This window comes from Eleginops maclovinus, chromosome 13, assembly GCF_036324505.1.
Source record: "Eleginops maclovinus isolate JMC-PN-2008 ecotype Puerto Natales chromosome 13, JC_Emac_rtc_rv5, whole genome shotgun sequence".
Classification (NCBI taxonomy): domain Eukaryota; kingdom Metazoa; phylum Chordata; class Actinopteri; order Perciformes; family Eleginopidae; genus Eleginops; species Eleginops maclovinus.
In genome coordinates this window covers 3,451,800-3,473,319 of record NC_086361.1, presented here as the reverse complement: position 1 = coordinate 3,473,319, position 21,520 = coordinate 3,451,800, and the positions used below count along the sequence as shown (strand labels likewise).

Sequence of the window (21,520 nt, the reverse complement as noted above, 5' to 3'; positions counted from 1 at the left end):
GGTTAACTCTTCCCCTGCCGCCTCTCTTCTTCTTTTCTGTATCTCCCACTCAAAACAACCTGTGCTTCCTGCTGCTGCTAGCCACCCTGCCTGTGTTTTTTTCTCTGCCAGACCATTTGTGGCGTGTCCTTGGTGTTTGAGGGAAACCCGACGCCACAAAATGTGGCAGAACTCGGTGTGGTGAAGGACGTGAAACAACCTTCCCCTCCCTGTGTTCACAAACAGAAGGTGAAAGCAGTGTGTTTCCGGCCGGTGAACTCAGGATAATGCCCAGATCTGTGAACAAATGTTGTATTACCTAACCCCACACCCCCTGCCCCCCCCCCAAAAAAAGCAGCTTTACATGATTTACAGTAGAGCGAGGAGAGGCGGTGTCTGAGCTCACACTGCCATCTGCTGGAAGATGAAACTCCATTTCCCCCACACAAGACGCCAAAACGCCCCAACATGGCTCCCTAAAAAAATGTCTCAGGCACGGACAAATTCCCACTCAGATATGTTGAGTTTTATGTTGGAAAAACAACAAAAAAATAGTCCCTGAAACGTAAAGCAGGCTGTGAAAGCAGCAGGAGGAAAGGTGGAAGTGAACATGCAGATGCAGCGTTTTGATGTGGAGGAGAACAGTATGTTCCTGGACTGGTTGGGCTGGTTTCTATGGTGCCGCTGGTTTCTATGGCGCCGCTGGTTTCTATGGCATTTCACCAGGCACACTGGGCGACGGCGCTGAATACCTCGGATGACTGAGGCGGGTCACAGAGGATTAAAACACATACTTGGTGTAGGAATGAAGCTGCTGGAACAAACAGCAAGAGAGGAATGAAACATGTTTACATTTAGAATATTATTCAGGTTTCTGGGGAAAGATATTAAGAGGAAGGTGGAGAAGCAAAAAGAAAACGACATGCAGGTGTATTACAAGAAGAAACAATATGCTTTATGTGAGATATTCATCAGATGTAATGCATTATTTGGTTTTTTTTTAATTAGCAATTTACTTACGGGTCACAACATTAAATGTCAAAAGTCTGAATTAAAGTCTAAGTACAACCAGCTGTGCAAAATATACAACAAAGTAACAGTACTCTGGTCCTGTGTTTAAATGCACCAATATTACAATTACAGACCGACTGCTGTGTTGTGATATAATGTCATAAAATCATACTTTTTAATGATGCATTAAATCAGCAGGAGGTTAAAGTACTATGTGATGGATTTTTTGTTGGAAAAACACAATACGATTCGTATACTAAGATGATTAGATAATCTTTAAAATATTGATGTTATTGGTCTAGCTTTTAGGAAAGAAAAATACATTTGTAGATTGACTGAGAAAAAAAAGACAGTTGTTTTCAGCCTCTTGAACATAAAGACTTTTCAGTAAAGAGCATTTCCTGTTGAATTTCTTTATCAAGAAAATATTTGGAATAATGAAAACATAAAAACACTAAGGAATGTCTTCCTCAGCCACCCCACACATATTTCAAATAATAAACCAGCAAAGCCTCAGTTGTGAGAGTAAAGTTCTCTTCTGAGATGTTTTATAGTTTAAAACTGAAATGATCTTTACATTTGACACAAAATGAATAAGCGACAACAAATGTGATGACAATTGGTTGTAAAATGTGGCTTGTTTGAATATTCTTTTTAAATTTGAAAGCCTTTAGGTCGGACAAAACGACAAAACATAATATGCTATGTAAGATATTATTTCTTTGTCAGAAAAGTGTGAAAAATAGACATAAATACCCTAAAATTGTTAGATAACATTTACCAACAGGTAAAGATATTTAGTTTATTATGATAAAAAAGCAGCAAATCTAAATAAAAAGCAGCTTGAGTATGATAAAATGTGCATGGTAATAACTCCAAATCGCACTTATAACCAGCAATTGAGTAAATACACTTTAGAGATTAAAGAAGGTCTCAATAAAACCAAAAACCAGCAACTGAATCAAACTTGTTTTTCACTTTTTATTTTTCGCTTGCAGACAAAAAGAAGATATCCATGAAAGTCCAGATATAATAAATAAATTAACTACTAAAAAGTTGGCTATTAAAGCGATGGCAGAAAGGCGTAACGCACAGAGTTCAAAAAGGATCAATAAAACCCCGAAACCTCCGCTGATTGTTCTCATGTTTGCATATCCTAACAGTCCTACACATGAAGACAGAGCAGAGAAAAGACAGATATTAGAATAGTTTTTATTTGTTTACCCCACGTATGAAAAGTTAAAAAGTTCCTGGGGGAACCGAGCCAAGTGCTTGTGGTTTCTCTTCCCTAAAATATTATTTCTCGTGGAAAAACCTGAAGGATATTGTTTTGCTAGTTCACCCGTATCGGAGCAATAAACAATAGCTATGTCTTCTTCTTTTTTCTTTTTAAAGTGATTTAAACTTTGGTGGCGCAGACAAAAAAAAGACAGAAACGTCATCTAAAAGGAGACATAATTATTATCGTGTACTCGTATATTCATGCATACAGTATTCTATAGAAAAGAGAAGTGTAAATGTCACAATCTTGCCGAGTTAGTAGCTTCACTGACTGAGGTAAAGTTGAAGTTTCCTGAAGAAGAGCAGACATGCCTTTTTTTGTTTTTCTTTTTTGGACAAGACACAAACAGTGTTCGGGTTCATCTCCGCTTCGAGTCGATCGCTGAATCAGCTTGTTGGAAAAAGAAATTAGAAATGTATTTGGCAAGTGTTAAAAATGAGGAAAAGGTGACCTAAGTTTAATCTGTAACAATCTCCACCACCTTTCCTTTTAAAACCGTGTTCTCCGAGCTTTAATGTATAGCTCTGAGAAAAATCCACCTGAAAACATGTTGTTTATTTCGTTCATTGCCTTTTGTTGTTTGTTCTCTGTTTCATTATCTTGGTCTATCTCTAACTGGCTTTTGTATTTCTACTTTTGTTCCTACATTTCCCACAATGTCTCAGAAAACCCTGGAACTTGGAAAAGGTGGTAGATAGGATATGTGTATAAAGAAAGCAGTTCGCAAAAAGGTACATCTGAATATGATTATTACAAGTGAAAGTCTGAGATGTAAAATGTAAGGGTCATATTCTTTTCTGTATGAGTTTAATGAAGTTATTACCTTGAATCAAGATTTTGTTTAATTTCAGAGGTTATTGATACAAAATCATTTCCACTGAGTGTAAGGTTTGTAGTTCACTTATTTATTCATCATTGTTAGAATTTTGACTGTCGGACAACATTTGTTTATTTGGAATGATGATTGACCTTCCCCAATGTTCCTGATTAATTAAGGTCCATAAAAAAAGTTTTAAAAATAAATAATTGGTCAGAGCCTGAGGGAAATCTTTAGATAACAAGTCATAAGAGTCAAAATACATATACTAATTAACATAATTAGTTCATTTATTATATTTTTAAAAATGCAGAAAATATTCACATTTTTTACGTTTCTATTTATTTGTCTACGATTAATATCTGATCCACCATGATGGTTATTCAGATTAAAGGATGTTTTTATTTAAACAAATATAAGATTATTACTTTAAATCATTGAGACTCCTTCATTTTGAAATACGGTTATACATCTAAATTATACACCTATTTTTGTGTATTTATGAAGGTTTACGAGCCTATGTTAAAGTTGCATTTTGGGAGAACTTAAATCCACTATGTAGAGAATCATAAATCTGATCAAAAATGTATGAAATAATTGTTAAACAATAGGTTTTAAGGTGGATTCTTTAAGGTGTGTTTGGAGGTAAATTCATGAGCTGATATGTATGATATGATGTCATTGAAACTGAATGGACCCGAACACCTGCTAACATGGAAATCATCCCCATATTCAAAAGAACTCAGAATAGCATTATAATAATAATATCATGGACTTAAGTTTCCATTATATGTATATGTCATTCAGACTTAAAAAAAATACAAAAAAGTTCAAATCAGACTCGCACTGATTTCTTTTGATTCGAACAACAAATGATAAACAGAATGGCACTAATTTGTCTATTCACATAAAAAACAGTATGGTTTCAAAAACCTTTTTTCATCAGAACAGCAAAACGTTTTTGGGGCCTTGAGAAAACAGTCCATCATTCGGAGAAAAATGATCTTATAATAATGAAAAACCATGCAAGGTCTCACCTCTTACTTTAAAAACATTGATTTCTTCTTTTGTAAGAATAAGGACAAAAATAAAAGCCCTGTCATTCTCGCCAAAATAAAAGCCTTGATATTTGTACAGGAGCAGGGAGGACTTACTCGGGTGGTTCTGCCGCTCCGCTGGTCCCCACAGTCCCTCAGCACAAACTCTTCCTGTGTGTAAATCAGCACTGTCCTCTCAGTGCTTCTCAGCTGCTTCAGGACCCAGAGCTCTAATCCAAGGCACAAACTCTGAGTTCAGTTAGCACGTCCTCCTGCGAGCTGTGACCGTCTGAGCCTCCTGCGGCCATGGTTAGGTCCCGAGCCACCAGCTGAGAAACACTGACACGTTCTCCCTCTCCATGTCCTCTCCACAGTGCGAGGAAGCAACACTAGTTCTGCAGATTCAAAGAAGAGACAGAAATCAAGACATGATGTCAAATATTATTTAATTTTCAAAAGGTGAAATCCTTAAAAAATGTGTTTATTCTAGTTCCAGATAATATAAGATCTAGGGCTGCCCTCGACTTAAGACTTTTCTAGTCGACCAGGTCGTCAATTCAGGCAATTAGTCGACTAATTGTCATGTGTATGATTATTAATATTATGTATTGATTTCTTCTCCCATAGTTTCAAAGGCTGATAAAGAACATTATCATAACAGCATATAATTCATATCTGAATATAAGCACCCAATAAACACTACATAGGAAACGGAAACACCGGCAAAAATCCCTCCGCATATTACGCCCAACATCGTGAAATGAAAGCTTGGATTTATCATTTTCTTAGGTCCTGACTCACTGCTGCTGTTTTCCTCCGATTCTGAGAAAGGAACACACGTCGTTAGGGATAAATAAGCTCCGTGTTTTTTCATGAAGCTAGTTCTCCAGAAGCTCTGTTCCGATAGCGTGGATACAGGGGCAACTTTTTCCCAGCGGAGTTTGCATGTCACCTTGTGGGGCACTTCGTCTACTCGCTCAGAAGGATCCCACAGTTTAAATTTCCTGCCCGACAAACACGTTGGCTTTTTCCTGCAACTAATAGACTAATGAAACATTTGTCAATATAATAACGTTTAGTCTGCTGATGCGGCTGCACAACTAATTACAACATTTGTCTAATTTTTTATATTTGTTAAAGGCAAAATATCTGATTGTCAAAAATTATTCTACTGACTTAATACAAAATCCTTGTTTGGTACTGTCCAATATCGCAACTGCGTATCACTCAAAATATGCGCAGTTAGTCATTTCATAGATTCAAATAAATAAAACCCTTATGATAATTAAATCCATGAGAATATACAGTGGGGCAAAAAAGTATTTAGTCAGCCACCAATTGTGCAAGTTCTCCCATTTAAAAAGATGAGAGAGGCCTGTAATTTGTATCATAGGTACACCTCAACTATGAGAGACAGAATGAGAAAAGAAAATCCAGGAAATCACATTGTAGGATTTTTAATGAATTTATTTCAAATGATTGTGGAAAATAAGTATTTGGTCAATAACAAAAGTTCATCTCAATACTTTGTTATATACCCTTTGTTGGCAATGACAGAGGTCAAACGTTTTCTGTAAGTCTTCACAAGGTTTCCACACACTGTTGCTGGTATTTTGGCCCATTCCTCCATGCAGATCTCCTCTAAAGCAGTGATGTTTTGGGGCTGTCGCTGGGCAACACAGACTTTCAACTCCCTCCAAAGATTTTCTATGGGGTTGAGATCTGGAGACTGGCTAGGCCACTCCAGGACCTTGAAATGCTTCTTACGAAGCCACTCCTTCGTTGCCCTGGCGGTGTGTTTGGGATCATTGTCATGCTGAAAGACCCAGCCACGCTTCATCTTCAGTGCCCTTGCTGATGGAAGGAGGTTTTCACTCAAAATCTCACGATACATGGCCCCATTCATTCTTTCCTTTACACGGATCAGTCGTCCTGGTCCCTTTGCAGAAAAACAGCCCCAAAGCATGATGTTTCCACCCCCATGCTTCACAGTAGGTATGGTGTTCTTTGGATGCAACTCTGCATTCTTTCTCCTCCAAAAACGACGAGTTGAGTTTTTACCTAAAAGTTCTATTTTGGTTTCATCTGACCATATGACATTCTCCCAATCCTCTTCTGGATCATCCAAATGCCCTCTAGCAAACTTCAGACGGGCCTGGACATGTACTGGCTTAAGCAGGGGGACACGTCTGGAACTGCAGGATTTAAGTCCCTGGCGGCGTAGTGTGTTACTGATGGTAGCCTCTGTTACTTTGGTCCCAGCTCTCTGCAGGTCATTCACTAGGTCCCCCCGTGTGGTTCTGGGATTTTTGCTCACCGTTCTTGTGATCATTTTGACCCCACGGGGTGAGATCTTGCGTGGAGCCCCAGATGGAGGGAGATTAGCAGTGGTCTTGTATGTCTTCCATTTTCTAATAATTGCTCCCACAGTTGATTTCTTCACACCAAGCTGCTTACCTATTGCAGATTCAGTTTTCCCAGCCTGGTGCAGGTCTACAATTTAGTCTCTGGTCTCCTTTGACAGCTCTTTGGTCTTGGCCATAGTGGAGTTTGGAGTATGAATGTTTGAGGTTGTGGACAGGTGTCTTTTATACTGATAACGAGTTCAAAAAGGTGCCATTAATACAGGTAAGGAGTGGAGGACAGAGGAGCCTCTTAAAGAAGAACTTACAGGTCTGTGAGAGCCAGAAATCTTGCTTGTTTGTAGGTGACCAAATACTTATTTTACAGAGGAATTTACCAATGAATTAAAAAATTAAAAATCCTACAATGTGATTTCCTGGATTGTTTCCCCCCTTCTGTCTCTCATAGTTGAAGTGTACCTATGATGAAAATTACAGGCCTCTCTCATCTTTTTAAATGGGAGAACTTGCACAATTGGTGGTGGTTGCCCCACTGTATATATGGCGGCAGCGGCTCAGGTGGGAGTGGTACTTTACAAATAAATTGATTTACCTTGTTATTTATAATGTTGGTAAATGCTCAAAATAAACCTACTATTCTAAACTGTATTGCAAAACACATGTTTGGTGAACCTTGACCTTTGACCACAAAACTCAGTAAACACTCAAGTCAAATAAAACTGTTAAATCGTCAAATTTAAAGAATGTGTTCAATGTTTCTTGAATTATCATGACAGACTCAACCTGATTTATATTCAACCTATTGTCGACACTGAGGAAAGTCTTAGTATGAATCTGTTTATGTTTAAAAATGTATACAGCGGGTAAAATAAGTATTGAACACGTCACCATTTTTCTCAGTAAATATATTTCTAAAGGTGCTATTGACATGAAATCTTCATCAGATGTCGGTAACAACCCATGCAATCCACACATGCAAAGAAATCCAACCATAGATGTCCATAAATTAAGTTATGTGTATTAAAATGGAATGACACAGGGAAAAAGTATTGAACACATGAAGAAAGGGAGGTGCAAAAAGGCATGGAAAGCCAAGACACCCGCTGAAATCTATCAGTGATTAGAAAGCAATCCTGCCCCTCAGTGCTAATGAATATCAGCTGGTTCAGTCCCAACTGACGGCCTATAAAAAGGTCTCTCATTACAAAAGGTGTCACACAAGAAAGATCTCATGATTGGTAAAAGCAAAGAGCTCTCTCAAGACCTTCGCAACCTTACTGTTGCAAAACATACTGATGGCATTACAAGAGGATTTCTAAACTCCTGAATGTTCCAGTGAGCACTGTTGGGGGCATAATCCGGAAGTGAGAAGAACCTCATTTCACCATAAATCAGCCACGACCAGGTGCTCCTCGCAAGATTTCTGACAGAGGAGTGAAAATAATTATCAGAAGAGTTGTCCAAGAGCCAAGGACCATTTGTTGAGGGCTTCAGAAAGACCTGGAATCAGCAGGTACAATTGTTTCAAAGAAAACTATAAGTAATGCACTCAACTCCCATGGCCTGTGCACGCTCACCACGCAAGACTCCATCGCTGAAGAAAAAGCATCATGTTGGAGCTCGTTTAAAGTTTGCTGCACAACATTTAGACAAGCCTGTGAAATACTGGGAGAATATAGTCTGGTCAGACGAGTCCAAAATTGAACTCTTGTTTGGAGGACAAATGGCACTGCACATCACCCCAGAAACACCATACCAGCAGTGAAGTTTGGAGGTGGGAACATCATGGTGTGGGGCTGTTTCTCAGCATACGGCACTGGCACACTTCATATAATTGAAGGAAGGATGAATGGAAAAATGTACAGAGACATTCTTGCTAAAAATCTGCTGCCATCTACCACGATGATGAAGATGAAACGAGGGTGGACATTACAGCAAGACAGTGATCCCAAACACACAGCCAAAGAAACTCTCAATCGGTTTCAGAGAAAGAAAATAAAGCTGCTAGAATGGCCCAGCCAATCACCTGACTTGAATCCAATAGAAAATCTATGGAAAGAACTAAAGATCAGAGTTCATAGAAGACGCCCACAGAACCATTAAGACTTGAAGACTGTTTGTGTGGAAGAATTGGCCAAAATCACAAAATCACACCTGAGCAATGCATGAGACTAGTTTCTTCATACAGTTATTTCACAAATCAATCATGCTATTTTTATTAGTTTCAGATGTACAGTAAAGAAGAACCTTTCAAGTGTTTAATACTCTTATCATCCTGGAAGTCAACAAATATGTTTGCATGATTGTCATTTTTTTTAACAAAAGATCTTGGTTCTAGGTATCATTAGTGGCCTAGAGCGTGTTTGATATTATTGGAATATGCAGACAGTGAAGTCGTTAAAGTGTAATTTGCCCATGTATCAAACCATGAAAAGTCATAAAACAAGTCTTGAAAAATGTTTTAAAAGAGTCATAATGTAGTGTTTTTAAAAAACCTCATTGTGTTCTGATTATTGTTACACGTGAGGTTTGTTTACAATCCTTGGTCAGAGTCTATATTAAACTAAAGCTAACTTTCACAAAGCGGTGAGGATAAGGATAACGATGCGAGACAAAAATCAAACGCACCTCTCTGCTCATGTCTGCTCCTCTGCCTGAGGCTGTGATTGGCTGACCCCTTCAGATTCCTCTGCAACTGCTTCCTCCTCTTCTTCCACCTCCTCTGCTTCCTCCTCTTTCACCTCCTCCTCTTCTTCTTCTTCTTCCTCCTCCTCCTCCTCCTCGTTGCAGTCGTCGTCAGTGCCCTCCTCTCCTTGCTCCTTCACTTCCATCTCTTCTTCCCCGTCTGCATGCTCTGCTGCTGCCGCCTCCTCATCCTCCTCGTCGTCGTCCTCCTCTTCTTCTTCCTCCTCGTCCTCCTCGTCTTCCTCCTCCCTTTCGGCCTCCTCGTCGCTGAACGGCTCCTTGCCCTCCTCCGCCCTCTTGATGGTGTCAGAGAACCAGTCCCTCACCTGCTCGTAGCTCATGCTGGACTTGGTCACCAGGTCGTCCAGATCCTTCTCGCTCAGGGCTCGGTGTTTGAGGTAGTAGTCCTTCAGGAACGACTTCCCGGACTTCACCTGCAGGACGGACACAGGACACACCGCAATAATTATATAACCATATAATATATACTTAACACAGTCATTAGGAACTACATGAGACGATGGGTGTAGGGTCATGTGATACAGTATTGACCGTCAGAGACGTGGTTGCTTTTATTACACGAGTAGAATACTCCATTGTTATTGGTCAATTTGGACATTGAGAGGCCTGCTCTTATTCTGATAAAGGATTCTGTCAAAAAAAAAAGTGTAAATAATCTCAGTTTCTTAGTTTCACATGGTGTTTCAGATATTGTGTCCATAAAACAGATTCAACAAACCCCTCACATTTAACCCTTCCTATGGTCACGATTGTTAGGGAATATTTTGCGTAGGTGTTTAGCCTTTGACCTAGTTCATCCTTTTCTCCTTCCTCTGTCTCTATTCCCATGGCATAGGTCTTCGGCCTTGGGGTTTCTGTAATCTCCCTTAAGGAGGGGCAGCTTGGGCGCTTTGTCTATGCCAGTCTATGACCGAGCACAAGCTGACCTGAGATAGTTTACTTTTCAGGGACGTCTAGAAGCCCTTCTTATCTGGAACGTAGGTCCCCTGGCGCACATTCTTTCCATGGACGACAGCTCTAGTTAGATTCAGGGTCCATATTTGTCTGGTCTCGCTGATGAGGAATGTTGATTATACACTCTGAACTGGTTAAAACCTTGTATTGTAGTAGAGTTCTTCAGAATTGGTCAGGCAACCTCTGTGTCACCTGGTGGCTGCAGCAAATGTCTTGTCAGTTCTCCGGCCGTTAACCCTCTGAGAACCAAATATCATATCGTCTTCAAAGCGTCATAACTTCTCCGCAGTTTGAACTACAGAAACAGCACTAAACAACGTTATTAAGTGTGTCATTGTGAGCCGTTTACTTGCGTTGGTAAAACGGATGCGTAAAGTTTGAAAAAATGGGGATAGTGTAACCTTTTTCCTGGCGCTTTGCTATCGTTTTCTCTATGTTTAATCCCTATATTCTCGTTTAGACATAAATAAATCAAAACGCCCATTGACACTGTTCATGAGAATGTGCCTTACTCATGTACAGAAGAAGTTAGAAGCTTCTAATCACTTCTGGCACAATCCCAACACATGTGTGCAACTTTCTGGGTTGAATGTTTTTACAATATTCTGGTTTGCAGTTCTGTTTTAATCAAATAAGTTAAAAGTTCAAAAATTCATTGTTTTGTTTTATGGCCAAATATCCTCTATTATAGTGTTTAGAAGTCTTTAAAGAGTGACATATAACATTACCTGAGGATGTGCTGATTTCTGGGATGTGTAAAACTTGATTATACTGTAAAAATATAATGTACAAGGCAAAAAAAACAAATGATAAAAAACTGGAAATGCCCTAATGTGGGTCTCAGAGGGTTAACATTGCTCCAGAAGTTTCCATCACAAGGATGTATTGCAGGACAGCTCTATCATACTGCATGAGCCAGATACACATAATAAAGCGTAAACGCAGACCTTGATAGTGGTGGCGCCCCCCTGTGGCGAGCGCTTGCAGGGGTACGGCCGCCGCGTCCTCCTGGACCAACCTCGGAAACGCTTCCTGGATTTCTTTTGGCTCTTGGCTTCACCGTTCAGCGCCTCGTCCACCTGGAACACATCACATACACTCCTTTAAACAGGACAAGTAACTGCATGCCACAGAGCTGTACAGAAGTACAAGTATTACTAAAGCAACTCTAGGGATGCACAATAAATGATATGCTGATTATGGGAAATACTAATTACGTGATCATCCAAAAATGAAATAAAAGCAGCAAAAAAATCAAAGCAACAACGACTTAACAGTCAGAAGGGCAAATTAGAAGCTTAACGTTGCTTTGGATATAAGACAAAAGGAAAAGAAAGAGAAACAGGAAGAAGTTGTGTTAACATTCATAATGTTAGTGCGTTGGTATCGTCTGGCCTTTAGAATATTGTATCATCCATCTTTGCTCAACATATATCAGCCTTCCTTACTCCCAGAAGTGCATAAACTACAGATTATAAACTTCTTGTGAAAAAACTAAATTATTCCTATCTTCACGGTTTCTGAGTAGCAGGTTATTACCAATTTTGGGTGAAAGAAGTCCCTATTGTGCATCTGTAGAATGCTTTTCTAAAATAACTTTTACTCTAATCCCAAATATTAAAAAGATAAACCTTGCTATTCTGAGGACTGACCTTCCCGCTCTGATAGAGGTAGTACCACTTCAGATTGCTGTTCTTGCAGGCGTAGCGCGTGTCGCCGAACCAGTTGACGATGTACGTTCTGGGCAGGCCGCTGTCCTCAGCCATCTGGTCGTACTCCTCGGGCGTGGGCCACTGTGTGCGGACGAAGGCCTTCTTCAGGATGTGGAGCTGCTCTGGCGTCTTCTTCACGGTCTTCCTTGCGGAGGGGGGCGTGGTCTGCCGCTCAAGAGCCGAGGACGAAGGAACGGCGGCTTTCTCGCTGTCCTCCTCGTCCTCCTTCGAAGGCATTTTCCGTCTCTCTGTGAACCAAGCGTCCACCTCGCGACGCGTCAGCTTCGTCTCGGCGCGCAGCCGGCTCAGCTCCTCGTCTGAGGGCGTGTCTGATTTCTGGAAGCTGGCCTCCAGGATCTGCAGCTGCTCCTGAGTCTTTTCCTTAAACTTCTGTGGCGTGAAGTCGGGGAAGGCGTGGCGGAATTTGACCCGCGGGTCTCTGGTGGATCCTGACAGGGTGTTGGCGGAAGTCGGTGAGCAATCGCTGGCGTCGTCGCTGGAGTCGATGACGATGGTGGTGTTGTGGTCGCTGGCGTTGCTATCGTTTTGGCTGCCGCTGTTGTTCCTTCCTGTTCGTACCCCTGGTGCTGGCGCTCTGGTGGGCGGGGTTTCACCCAGCAGCACGCCTTGGTGATCCTTAGAGTTCCTCTGGTTGTAGCGTGTGTCGCTGAACCACTTCTTTATTGCTCGTTTGGACAGTTTGGTAACCTGCATGAGCCGGGATATCTCCGCCTCCGTGGCGAACTGCCTCCTGCCATAGCTGGCCTTCAGCTCCGCCAGCTGCTCCTTGGACTTCTTGGGTTTGGCCGTCCCTGCTTCCGAACTGTGTGCCCCGCCGGCCGCCATCTCCGTCTTTGATTCTGATGTCGAGGGTTCGGCCGCTTTGGGCTGGTTGCCGGGGACGCCCGCGACTGTCAGGGTGATGGGAGATGCGACCGGCATGGTGCTGCCGTTACCGGACACCTGAGTGAGGACGAGACCCGGCTGGCCCACGATCTGGCAGGTCTGGAAGATGGACTGCAGGCCGTTGGTGGCTGCAGCCAGGTTGGCCGGGATGACGGTGATGGTCTGAGGGACGCTCTGCACTGTGCCGTTAAACTTCTTCCTCCTCGCCTCCTCCACCTGTAGAGAGAAGGAACCAAGAGGAGGAGTACGTTTTCAAAGTGTCTCTTAATGGAAAGAAAGAAGAGCTGGCTAGCAAAATATAAAATACGTCTAAATCAGGATCTATTTTGAAATAAAGTGCCCGTAAATTAACTTCAAAAGTGCATTCAGAATGAAATGGGCACCCACCTCCTCCGGCGTCCAGCTGACTCCGTGCTTTAGCCTCTGAGCGGAGAACCACACCTTGATCTGCTCCTCGCTGAACTTGGTCTGTGAAGACAGGCCCATGATCTCTGACACCGAGGGATACGGAAACCTACCACACACAGATCAGAGTTGGATCAGTGTGTTTTCTACAAACTGAGCTGTGGAAGAAGGTGAGGAAACAACGAAACCTTACAACCATAAGCTAAATGAATGACATCGCTGCGACTTGGTGTTTTTATTCATTCATTCATATAACCCAACTGAAAAATATATTTGTGGGTCTTTAAAGTCAAATAAAATCATTTCGTTTGGCAGAAGTTTCGCCTATCTATTCTATACTGTGACGTTTTTAAAGAAATACCATTACATTTATACACATTTTTACATGACTGTCTATACTTCTTTTTTTAATGAAACTTCTATAAATAAAGTCTTTATGAAATATTATTGTGACTTTATTGAAGACTTATTATTTAATATGGAGGCATTTTCATTTACAATAGCAATAATATGCTAGGACATTTTCTAAGAAATACTATGATTTTTTAATTAATTATTAATATTATTTCTTTAGTTATTTATCATAATATAGTACGACTTTTCTAGGAAATAATACATTCTGACTTTTTTTACATCTTAGCATTAGAGTTTTATTACAAAAGATACCCTTTCTCTTTTTATTACGAAATACTTTATTGGTGTTGTAATCATTTTTATTTCAAATACCATGTAAATGCCTTTTTATTTAATAGTGTTCTATTTTCTTTGTTTCTATCTAGGTAACAATGAAATGTCCCCCATGTGGGACAATAAAAAGAAAGCTGATTTAATTACATTATTTATGAAATATTATACCAGGACTTCTATACGACATACTATACTTCAACTTTCTTTACTACATATTAGACCATGACTTTCTCATATAAAATGCTATGACTCTCTTATGACAATTGTTACTGGCTTCCTGTGGTGAAATAAAGCATCACCTGTTGTAGGCGCTGACAAGCAGGACGTTGTTGTCCATGGCGGTGTTGTAGGTGGGGATGCTGCTGATGGGGATGAGCAGCTGGGTCTGGGTCTGGCTGCAGTTCTGCTGGTTCTGCAGGGCGGACAGAACCTGAGCCAGCGTCCCGGGAGGGAGCAGGCCCCCGCCCCCAGAGCCTCCTTTGATCTGCAGCACATTGGAGCTGTTGACCACAATGTTCTGCGGGACTGCGTGGACCTGCACCGGCGCGGAGACAGGGACGAGGCGTGGGGCAATGGTCATGGGGGCGGGGGACAGCGTGGGCGGCTCCTTGTTCTCGTCATCCTCGTCATCGCTCTCCACCTTGATGACGTCCTCGTAAGTCATTTTGTGCGCGGCGCTGAACTTCTTGGGCTCCGGCCTGCTCTTGATCCTCATGATGGGCGTCTTGCTGAGGGCGATACTGCTGCGTGACGTCTCCTCCGCCTCACCGTCCTCCACCTTGACGAAGCTGCCGTCGAAGGTGAGGTCATTGACCGTCTGCTGGATCACCGTCTCGTTGTTTCGCTTCACCATCGTCCTCGTGAAGTTTTCCTCGCCCGGATGGAGGCGGGCGTTGTGGGCCAGCAGTGTGTCATAACTGGAGGGGACAAATGTGGGTCAGTACCTCGTGCAGAGACATAGGATTACTTGCTCACGGGACAAGTGATCACATATCTGTAAGACTTATGGAAAGTGGTCCCTATAAAGTTTTATTGTTCTGTTAAAATTCAACCAACAATCGCTCCTATTAGGAATTTTATTCATTTTCAGACAAAATAAAGTGAATACAATTTTGAAGAAATTATATTCTATAGTGTTATTATAATTACCTAAACCTACAGACCCTAGGGAACTATGTTTAATGAGCGATGGAGAATTGCTGAAATGACAGATATCATTTGAATATTGCTATGCATACTGAACTCATTCAAGTTTTTTCCTTATTTTACTGAAAGTATTTTGACATTGTATTTGTTTTAATTAAAAAGACCAGGAATGACTACTGTAAGAAAATACCCTGCTCATTTTCAGGTTCATCTTTGTATTTAGTAATGTCTCCATGTTTTAATGATCTAAAGCTCTTTATTTTTCTCATACTGCCTGTGCTGCAGCACCTCTTTTCACCCTCTGTCTGAAAACAGAGCCCAGCCTGCTCTGAGTGGTTAGCTAGATGGCTCGAGTTTGATTGTTCAACCAGAGATTTCCGACCCTATCACGTACAATGCGTTTCAGCACTAGCCAATAGCACCACAAGTGTTACATAGTGATGTCACTTTAAGCTGCTGCCATCATTGCATATTGGAATATCTTTTGAGTGAATTGTCTTTGTGTAAATCTGTTTGTATGCTTTCTCGCCTTTAAAGTGACTATTTAAGCATCTGAAATCAAATCCAATGCATTTTTGTGGTATTCTACCTCTTGGTGTGGTAGTCACACTCCATGCAGACATACGAGGTGTTGATGACGACATCGGGATGCTCCGTGTCCACGTGCATGGTGAACAGGTTGAGCTCCGACGTCTGGAAGCTGCAGTATTTGCATTCGTAGCCCCCTTCCGCCATGTTCAGGTCCTGGTAGTGGTCAGACGCTGCGTCCTCAGTCCACTCGTCCTGCAGAGTGGGGGGGTCGGAGGAGATGGGGGTCATGCCGTTACTGTCCTCTGTGTCAGCTGCTTCCGGGACGTCCTCCATGTCCTGGTCAGAGTCAACGGCTTCTCGAGGGGGCACCATGCAGGGGGTGGTGGATTTCCGCCTGCTTGCCATCCTGACGATCGGAGAGCGCTGTGTGCGGCTTCGTGTTCAAGCTGTCTCAGTTCAAGGCCACCTGCTGTGGGTCAATAAAGTGGGACGTTGACAGTCGAAAAGTTGTTCCTTTATCTTCAATTCCTGAATACAAGAAATGAACGTGTGTGAGAGCAGCGCACAGAAAACATACATTACTATTTAATGTTTGGAACAGTTCTGCAAATCCTGCCAACCTCTCTTAACTTGTTTGGAGTGTTCAGGTGCAAATCAGACATTGTTGTTGAATAAATAGCGACATAAATGACACACCTGAACTAAAATCACATAAAGTTTTTTAAATAGAATCAGATTTTTAGGTAAGAGCATTTAACAATCTGAGATCTCTTTAATGTTATAGATTATCTCTGGTATTTTCAACCACTTCGTCCGTTTCTGAGCGTAGTTTAATTTCCTAGTTATGGAAACATAAAAGTCATCTTATCACTTTAGGGGTGTCCAAACTACGTCCCAGGGGCCAAATGCGGCCCGTGGTCCTTCTTAATTTCGCCCTTTGCAAATTAAAAAAGTATAATGGAATATGAGCTACACATGATACTTGTCTTGTACTTCTTAAATATATAGATAAACATATATATCAGAGTAGTAGTCATGTGTTACGAGCCACATAAATTCCGTCGTTTAAAGTTAAAAACATTTTATAACTAATCTTAGTTGAGGACAAAAAGCCCAATAACTTATGCATGACAAGCTGGAAATATACCCTTAATATTTCCCATTATTATAAGCACTCTGAGGCTTCTATTTTAGGAATAAGCTGCCAACAAAATAAAGGAAACCCTACGGAAAGCTCTGATGTAGCCAGTTGTTTTTCTTAGAGCATATTCAAGTATCAACCATAATTTACCTACATTTGATTGATTTTGCTAACTTAATCTTTAAGGCAATTTAACTCACCTCTATTCTAGTGAGTGACCCAGCCCTTCCCGTGTTTTTCTGTATGGGGCCCTCAGTGAAAAAAGTTTGGACACCCATTTAAACAAACCTCTTGCAACTTGTATAAGTAAGTATAATCGGGCTCGACCAGATCAATATTTAACAATAAAAAAAACTGCTATGAGTTGTGTAAATTGCACGTGATTAGTATAATTCTCACAAATCTGTCCAACTGAGATGAATTGCTAAGATGACAGAGGTAATGTTGCTGCAGTTGTGGAAGATAGTCCTGAATCCTGAAACAAACTGCTGTTTATCAAACTCTGAGGCTACAGCAGCAAACGCACTTCCTGACACACACACACACACACACACACACACACACACACACACACACACACACACACACACACACACACACACACACACACACACACACACACACACACACACTAACCAGTACAGTCTAAAGCAGTCACAATACCCTGTATCTTCTAAGCTAGCTTGCTGTGTTAGAAATAAACAAGAGGAAGACAGCAGCAATAGCAGCAGCGTAGCTAACGGTAGCTAGCTAGTTATGTTTAACGGGTCTCTCCACAAGTGGCAGCGGATGTGAGGCGTGTGTACCCGTGCACGGATAACAGTCTGCTGTCAGCCCCGTGTGTGTTTACCTATTGAAACGGCAGCCGTTTACCCGCATCTTGCAACAAACGTGTAGCTGGCTAGCGGCTGTAGCTCTGTAGCATCCCTGGTTCGGTGTGTTGATGCGCAGTCTTCCGCCTTTTACCCAAATACACCGAGGAGCCCATCTGCTTCAGCCCGGGACACGGAGCCACTCAAACGGCCAGTTAACAAGCTAAACTACCACCTGTTAGCTCCAGTTCCAGCTAGCAGGCTAGTGCCGCTGCGGCTTGCATTGTTTCCCTGTAGCTTCGTTAATAAAAAAGACAGTTTAATAAAAAAGGCTCCGATAGTTCACCGAATCTGACGATGGTCATTTTTCATACCGCCGCTACAAGCAAGCAACGGCAAAGAAATGCATCCGGATTGAACTTTTCAAAATAAAAGCTCCAAATAAATAAAAGCCCAAATGAAGTAAAAACATAACATATTATTGATGAATTAATGTGTTCATGTGGAGTTTGTTGCAACTTGAAAGGCTGCAAGGTAGATTTGTTTATTTATTTATTTGTTTTGTTTGTTTGTTTATGTTTGAATTTGTATTTTAAGAAAGTATTTGATGACAAGGCATACATATTTAATTCATAATGTGAGTTATTAAGTGAATTTTAAAGTAACTAGTGCCAAAGGAGACGAAACCACCTCAACAACGTGCCTCCGACGAAAACAAATTAAAGTATGTCTCTACAAATACAGAAGTTCAATAACTTATTAAGCTTGTAATGAATTTCACTTCAATGCAATTTAACAAAATACAAACCGCTTTAATTATACCAATATTTAAATATGTATATATTTAAAATATTTTCATTTATAAACTTCAAAATAAAATATATTAAACATACGATTTAAATATTGTTTTACTAAAACCCCATGCTGTGTCTGTATGTGGACATTATGTATGGATTATTAGTATTTCCATTTTGTTACTGAAACATTTCGTAAATGATATCATTTACTTTGAAGGTCGCCATATAAAGCGGAAACGGCTGCTGGTGTAGCGACGTTAGTTTGACATGTATTTGTACGTGATTGCGTCATAGACAGACGTCAGGAGTCTGTTCCAGCCCTGTTCTTTCCTATCACTCTGAAACAGCAGACCGATTCACCTTGTACTGAACAAGTTATGCAAGAAGTTACAGTCACACACTGTACCAAACACTCCGGAGCCTTCTTTAATACTTACAGAGGCGGGAAAAGCACTCAGATATTTTACTTGATTAAAGTTACCTGTTCTACAAATTCAAAATACTCGGTTACAAGTTATAACGCAAAGTAAAAATACATTAGTGTTATCAGAGCTTTACATTTAATATATCAAACAAACTATTATTATAGACATGTAATATGTTGCATTAATGTAAGCAGAAGGTACAGCATGTCACAGTACAGCAAAAGTACAATAATATTTCACTTTTATATTTTTAGGGTCAGAGGTGGGAAGTAGATTTACAAATGTGAGGTACTTCACTTGAGTATTTCCATGTTATGCTACTTTGTACTTTTGTTCTACTCTATTATAATTCAGAGGTAATTTGTGAACTTTTACTTACCTACATTTATGTAATACCTTTAGTGACTTTACAGATCTGGATTAGTGATGGTAAATAGAACCAACCCTTAAATCAGACTGTAATTCACCTGGAGTAAATTCAGCAGCTACCCTGTAGTATATAAAGCCATTAAAACTAGCTGCACCTTTACCAGCTCTGAGAACACCTCAATGATCAATAATTATAAAACATATCAGAGATATTATTCTGAAATGGACCAATCAAACAATGACTACTTTTACTGTCGCTACTTTAAGTACATTTAGATGAGAGTACTTTCTACTTTCACTGGAGGAACATTTAGAATGCATGACTTTTACTGTGACAGAATATTCCTACACTCCAGTACTTCTACTTTTTTTACTCAATAGAAGATCAAAATGATAAGGAAAAAAGATTGGCAACCGCTTTTACGTGCTTAAGGTCCATCAAGTACATACATTCATTAACCCTGATGTAGACTGAATACGTCAATCCATTTAAAGAGCGGTTTTAGATTCTAGCAATCAAAAGGTTACCAGCCACTGCAGTCAACATGTCAAAGTATCCTTTGGAAGTAAACGTAACCCCATCCAATAGGTATGTCTATGGTATTGACATGTATATTAGTTGCCTTTCATAAAGTCAGCTAAAGGGCCTGTAAAGTAAGAAAAAGGAACAGATTACTGTCAGAGAAAGGGTAGTGTTCCCAGCTCAGTGTCATTCTGCTCGGCTCGAGGCCCAGAATTCTGAAGCTTCAGCCTGTTGAAGTTTGTTGCAGAAGCATCCTTTCACTCAGATTTACACACAGTTTTATTATTGAAACTGCAGCAATATGAGCCCAGCCATGAGCAGTTAGTAGAGCGAGCACTCACACTGCCCAAGACGTCTTACAGACCTATGCTGCGGCGGTGGTGGCGTAGTCCATAGGGACTTGGCTTGGGAACCAAGTCCCTGAAAGACAAAGTGCTATAGGTGTCCCTGACCAAGACACTGCTCCCTGGGTGCCCGTACATATGGCAGCCCACTGCTCCGAACACTAGGATGGATCAAATGCAGAATGTAAATGTCCCCTCTGTGTGACTTTATAACACAAGATCAGTATACAAACGATTGCTGACAATCAAAAACAAGGGCAAACTTTGAGAACAACAAACTATACTTACAATTTAAAATAAAAACCAGACATTATAAAGCACTAAAATGATTTTTTTAGGGGGTTTTTTGCAGCGAGGAACAGTCTTTTGTGACGGTTGAAAGGCCATTCCAGATTTTTCTCCCCCTGAAACGAATGGAAAATTGAGCTCAACGAAAGAGAACTGAGGGGGGTGGAGATTTTATGAGTGGCGTGTTGCATAAAAATGAACCTGTGAATTTACTTTTAAATATGAATTGAAGTGAATGATCCTTTACCTGAAATTGTTTGTTAAATAAAAACACAAACTTGATCAAATTTCGGATCGGATCTGCTGAGATGGTGAAGACTCAGAGGAAGTGGAGGCTTCTTCTTCTTCCAGTTTTTTTTAATGACGCCAGTACTCCACTTTTTTTTCGAACGTTTTTTTTTCTTACAGGCTGCAAGGAGGAGTGAGAGTAGAAGGAAGTTAGGCTGGAGAGAGAAGGAATGAAGGAAGGTCATTAGGGAGCAGCAAATGAAAGCCAGAGGATGCTGAGTGCAATCAAACCTCCTCTCCTCTCTTCTCCTCTCCTCTTGAACTCTACTGCTCTTGACTTTTCCTTTTCATCTTTCTCCTTACTGCTGAAGCTTCCTCTTCTTGTCCTCTCTCCCGTTCAAGCTCTGATGCTTCAATAAAGACTTCCTGTCCTTGTAGCTTCACTTCACCCCCATCTTCACTTTGGTTGGACTTTTTGTTGAAGCACTTCAGCCAAATGCCATAAATGTTAAGAATTTAACATTAAATTAAAATGTAATCCAAAATGAGACATTTGGCAACGATTGCCGTTTGAAAAATATTGTCATCCAAGCAATTATTTTATGGGGGATTGAAAAGCTTAATGTTTAATTTAACTGTTGTATGAATTTAAAATAAAAATAATAGCGACCCTATGTGTTCCCTTCAGAGGGACTTTCTCTCCGACACACCGTTGGACTCATTTGTTTACTTCCTTAACATAATTACATCACTATGTAACACTTGTGCTTGGATGTGCTAGCGATCCAACACATTGTAGGTGATAGGCTAAGGGGCAGGACATCTCTAAGCCATTGGCCAATCACCAAAGAGCCAGACAGCTAACCAATCAGAGCAGACTGGGCTCTGGTTTCAGACAGAGGGTGAAAAGAGGTGTTGCAGCACATGAGAAAAATAAAGAGCTTTTTTGAACAGTAAAGCATGGAGACATGTCCCAGGAGATGAATAAAGTACTAATATGAACCTGAAAATGAACAGAATATGTCCTCTGTTAGAAATGGAAATTTTAGTCAAATAT

At 40.8% G+C, this 21,520-nt stretch overlaps 1 protein-coding gene across 1 annotated transcript; it reads right to left on the bottom strand.

Moving 5' to 3' along the window:
* Window positions 1-1,387: 1,387 nt before the first annotated feature.
* On the bottom strand, window positions 1,388-17,876 carry LOC134874782 (zinc fingers and homeoboxes protein 1-like). Its single transcript, XM_063898971.1, has 8 exons — window positions 17,528-17,876; window positions 15,595-16,064; window positions 14,159-14,776; window positions 13,155-13,281; window positions 11,802-12,983; window positions 11,097-11,228; window positions 9,118-9,608; window positions 1,388-4,521 (listed from the first exon to the last, which is right to left on the bottom strand). The coding sequence occupies exons 2-7, from the start codon at window positions 15,939-15,941 to the stop codon at window positions 9,126-9,128; spliced, it is 2,889 nt and encodes a 962-aa protein (XP_063755041.1). The 5' UTR covers window positions 15,942-16,064; window positions 17,528-17,876; the 3' UTR covers window positions 1,388-4,521; window positions 9,118-9,125.
* Between the last annotated feature and the right edge of the window lie 3,644 nt (window positions 17,877-21,520).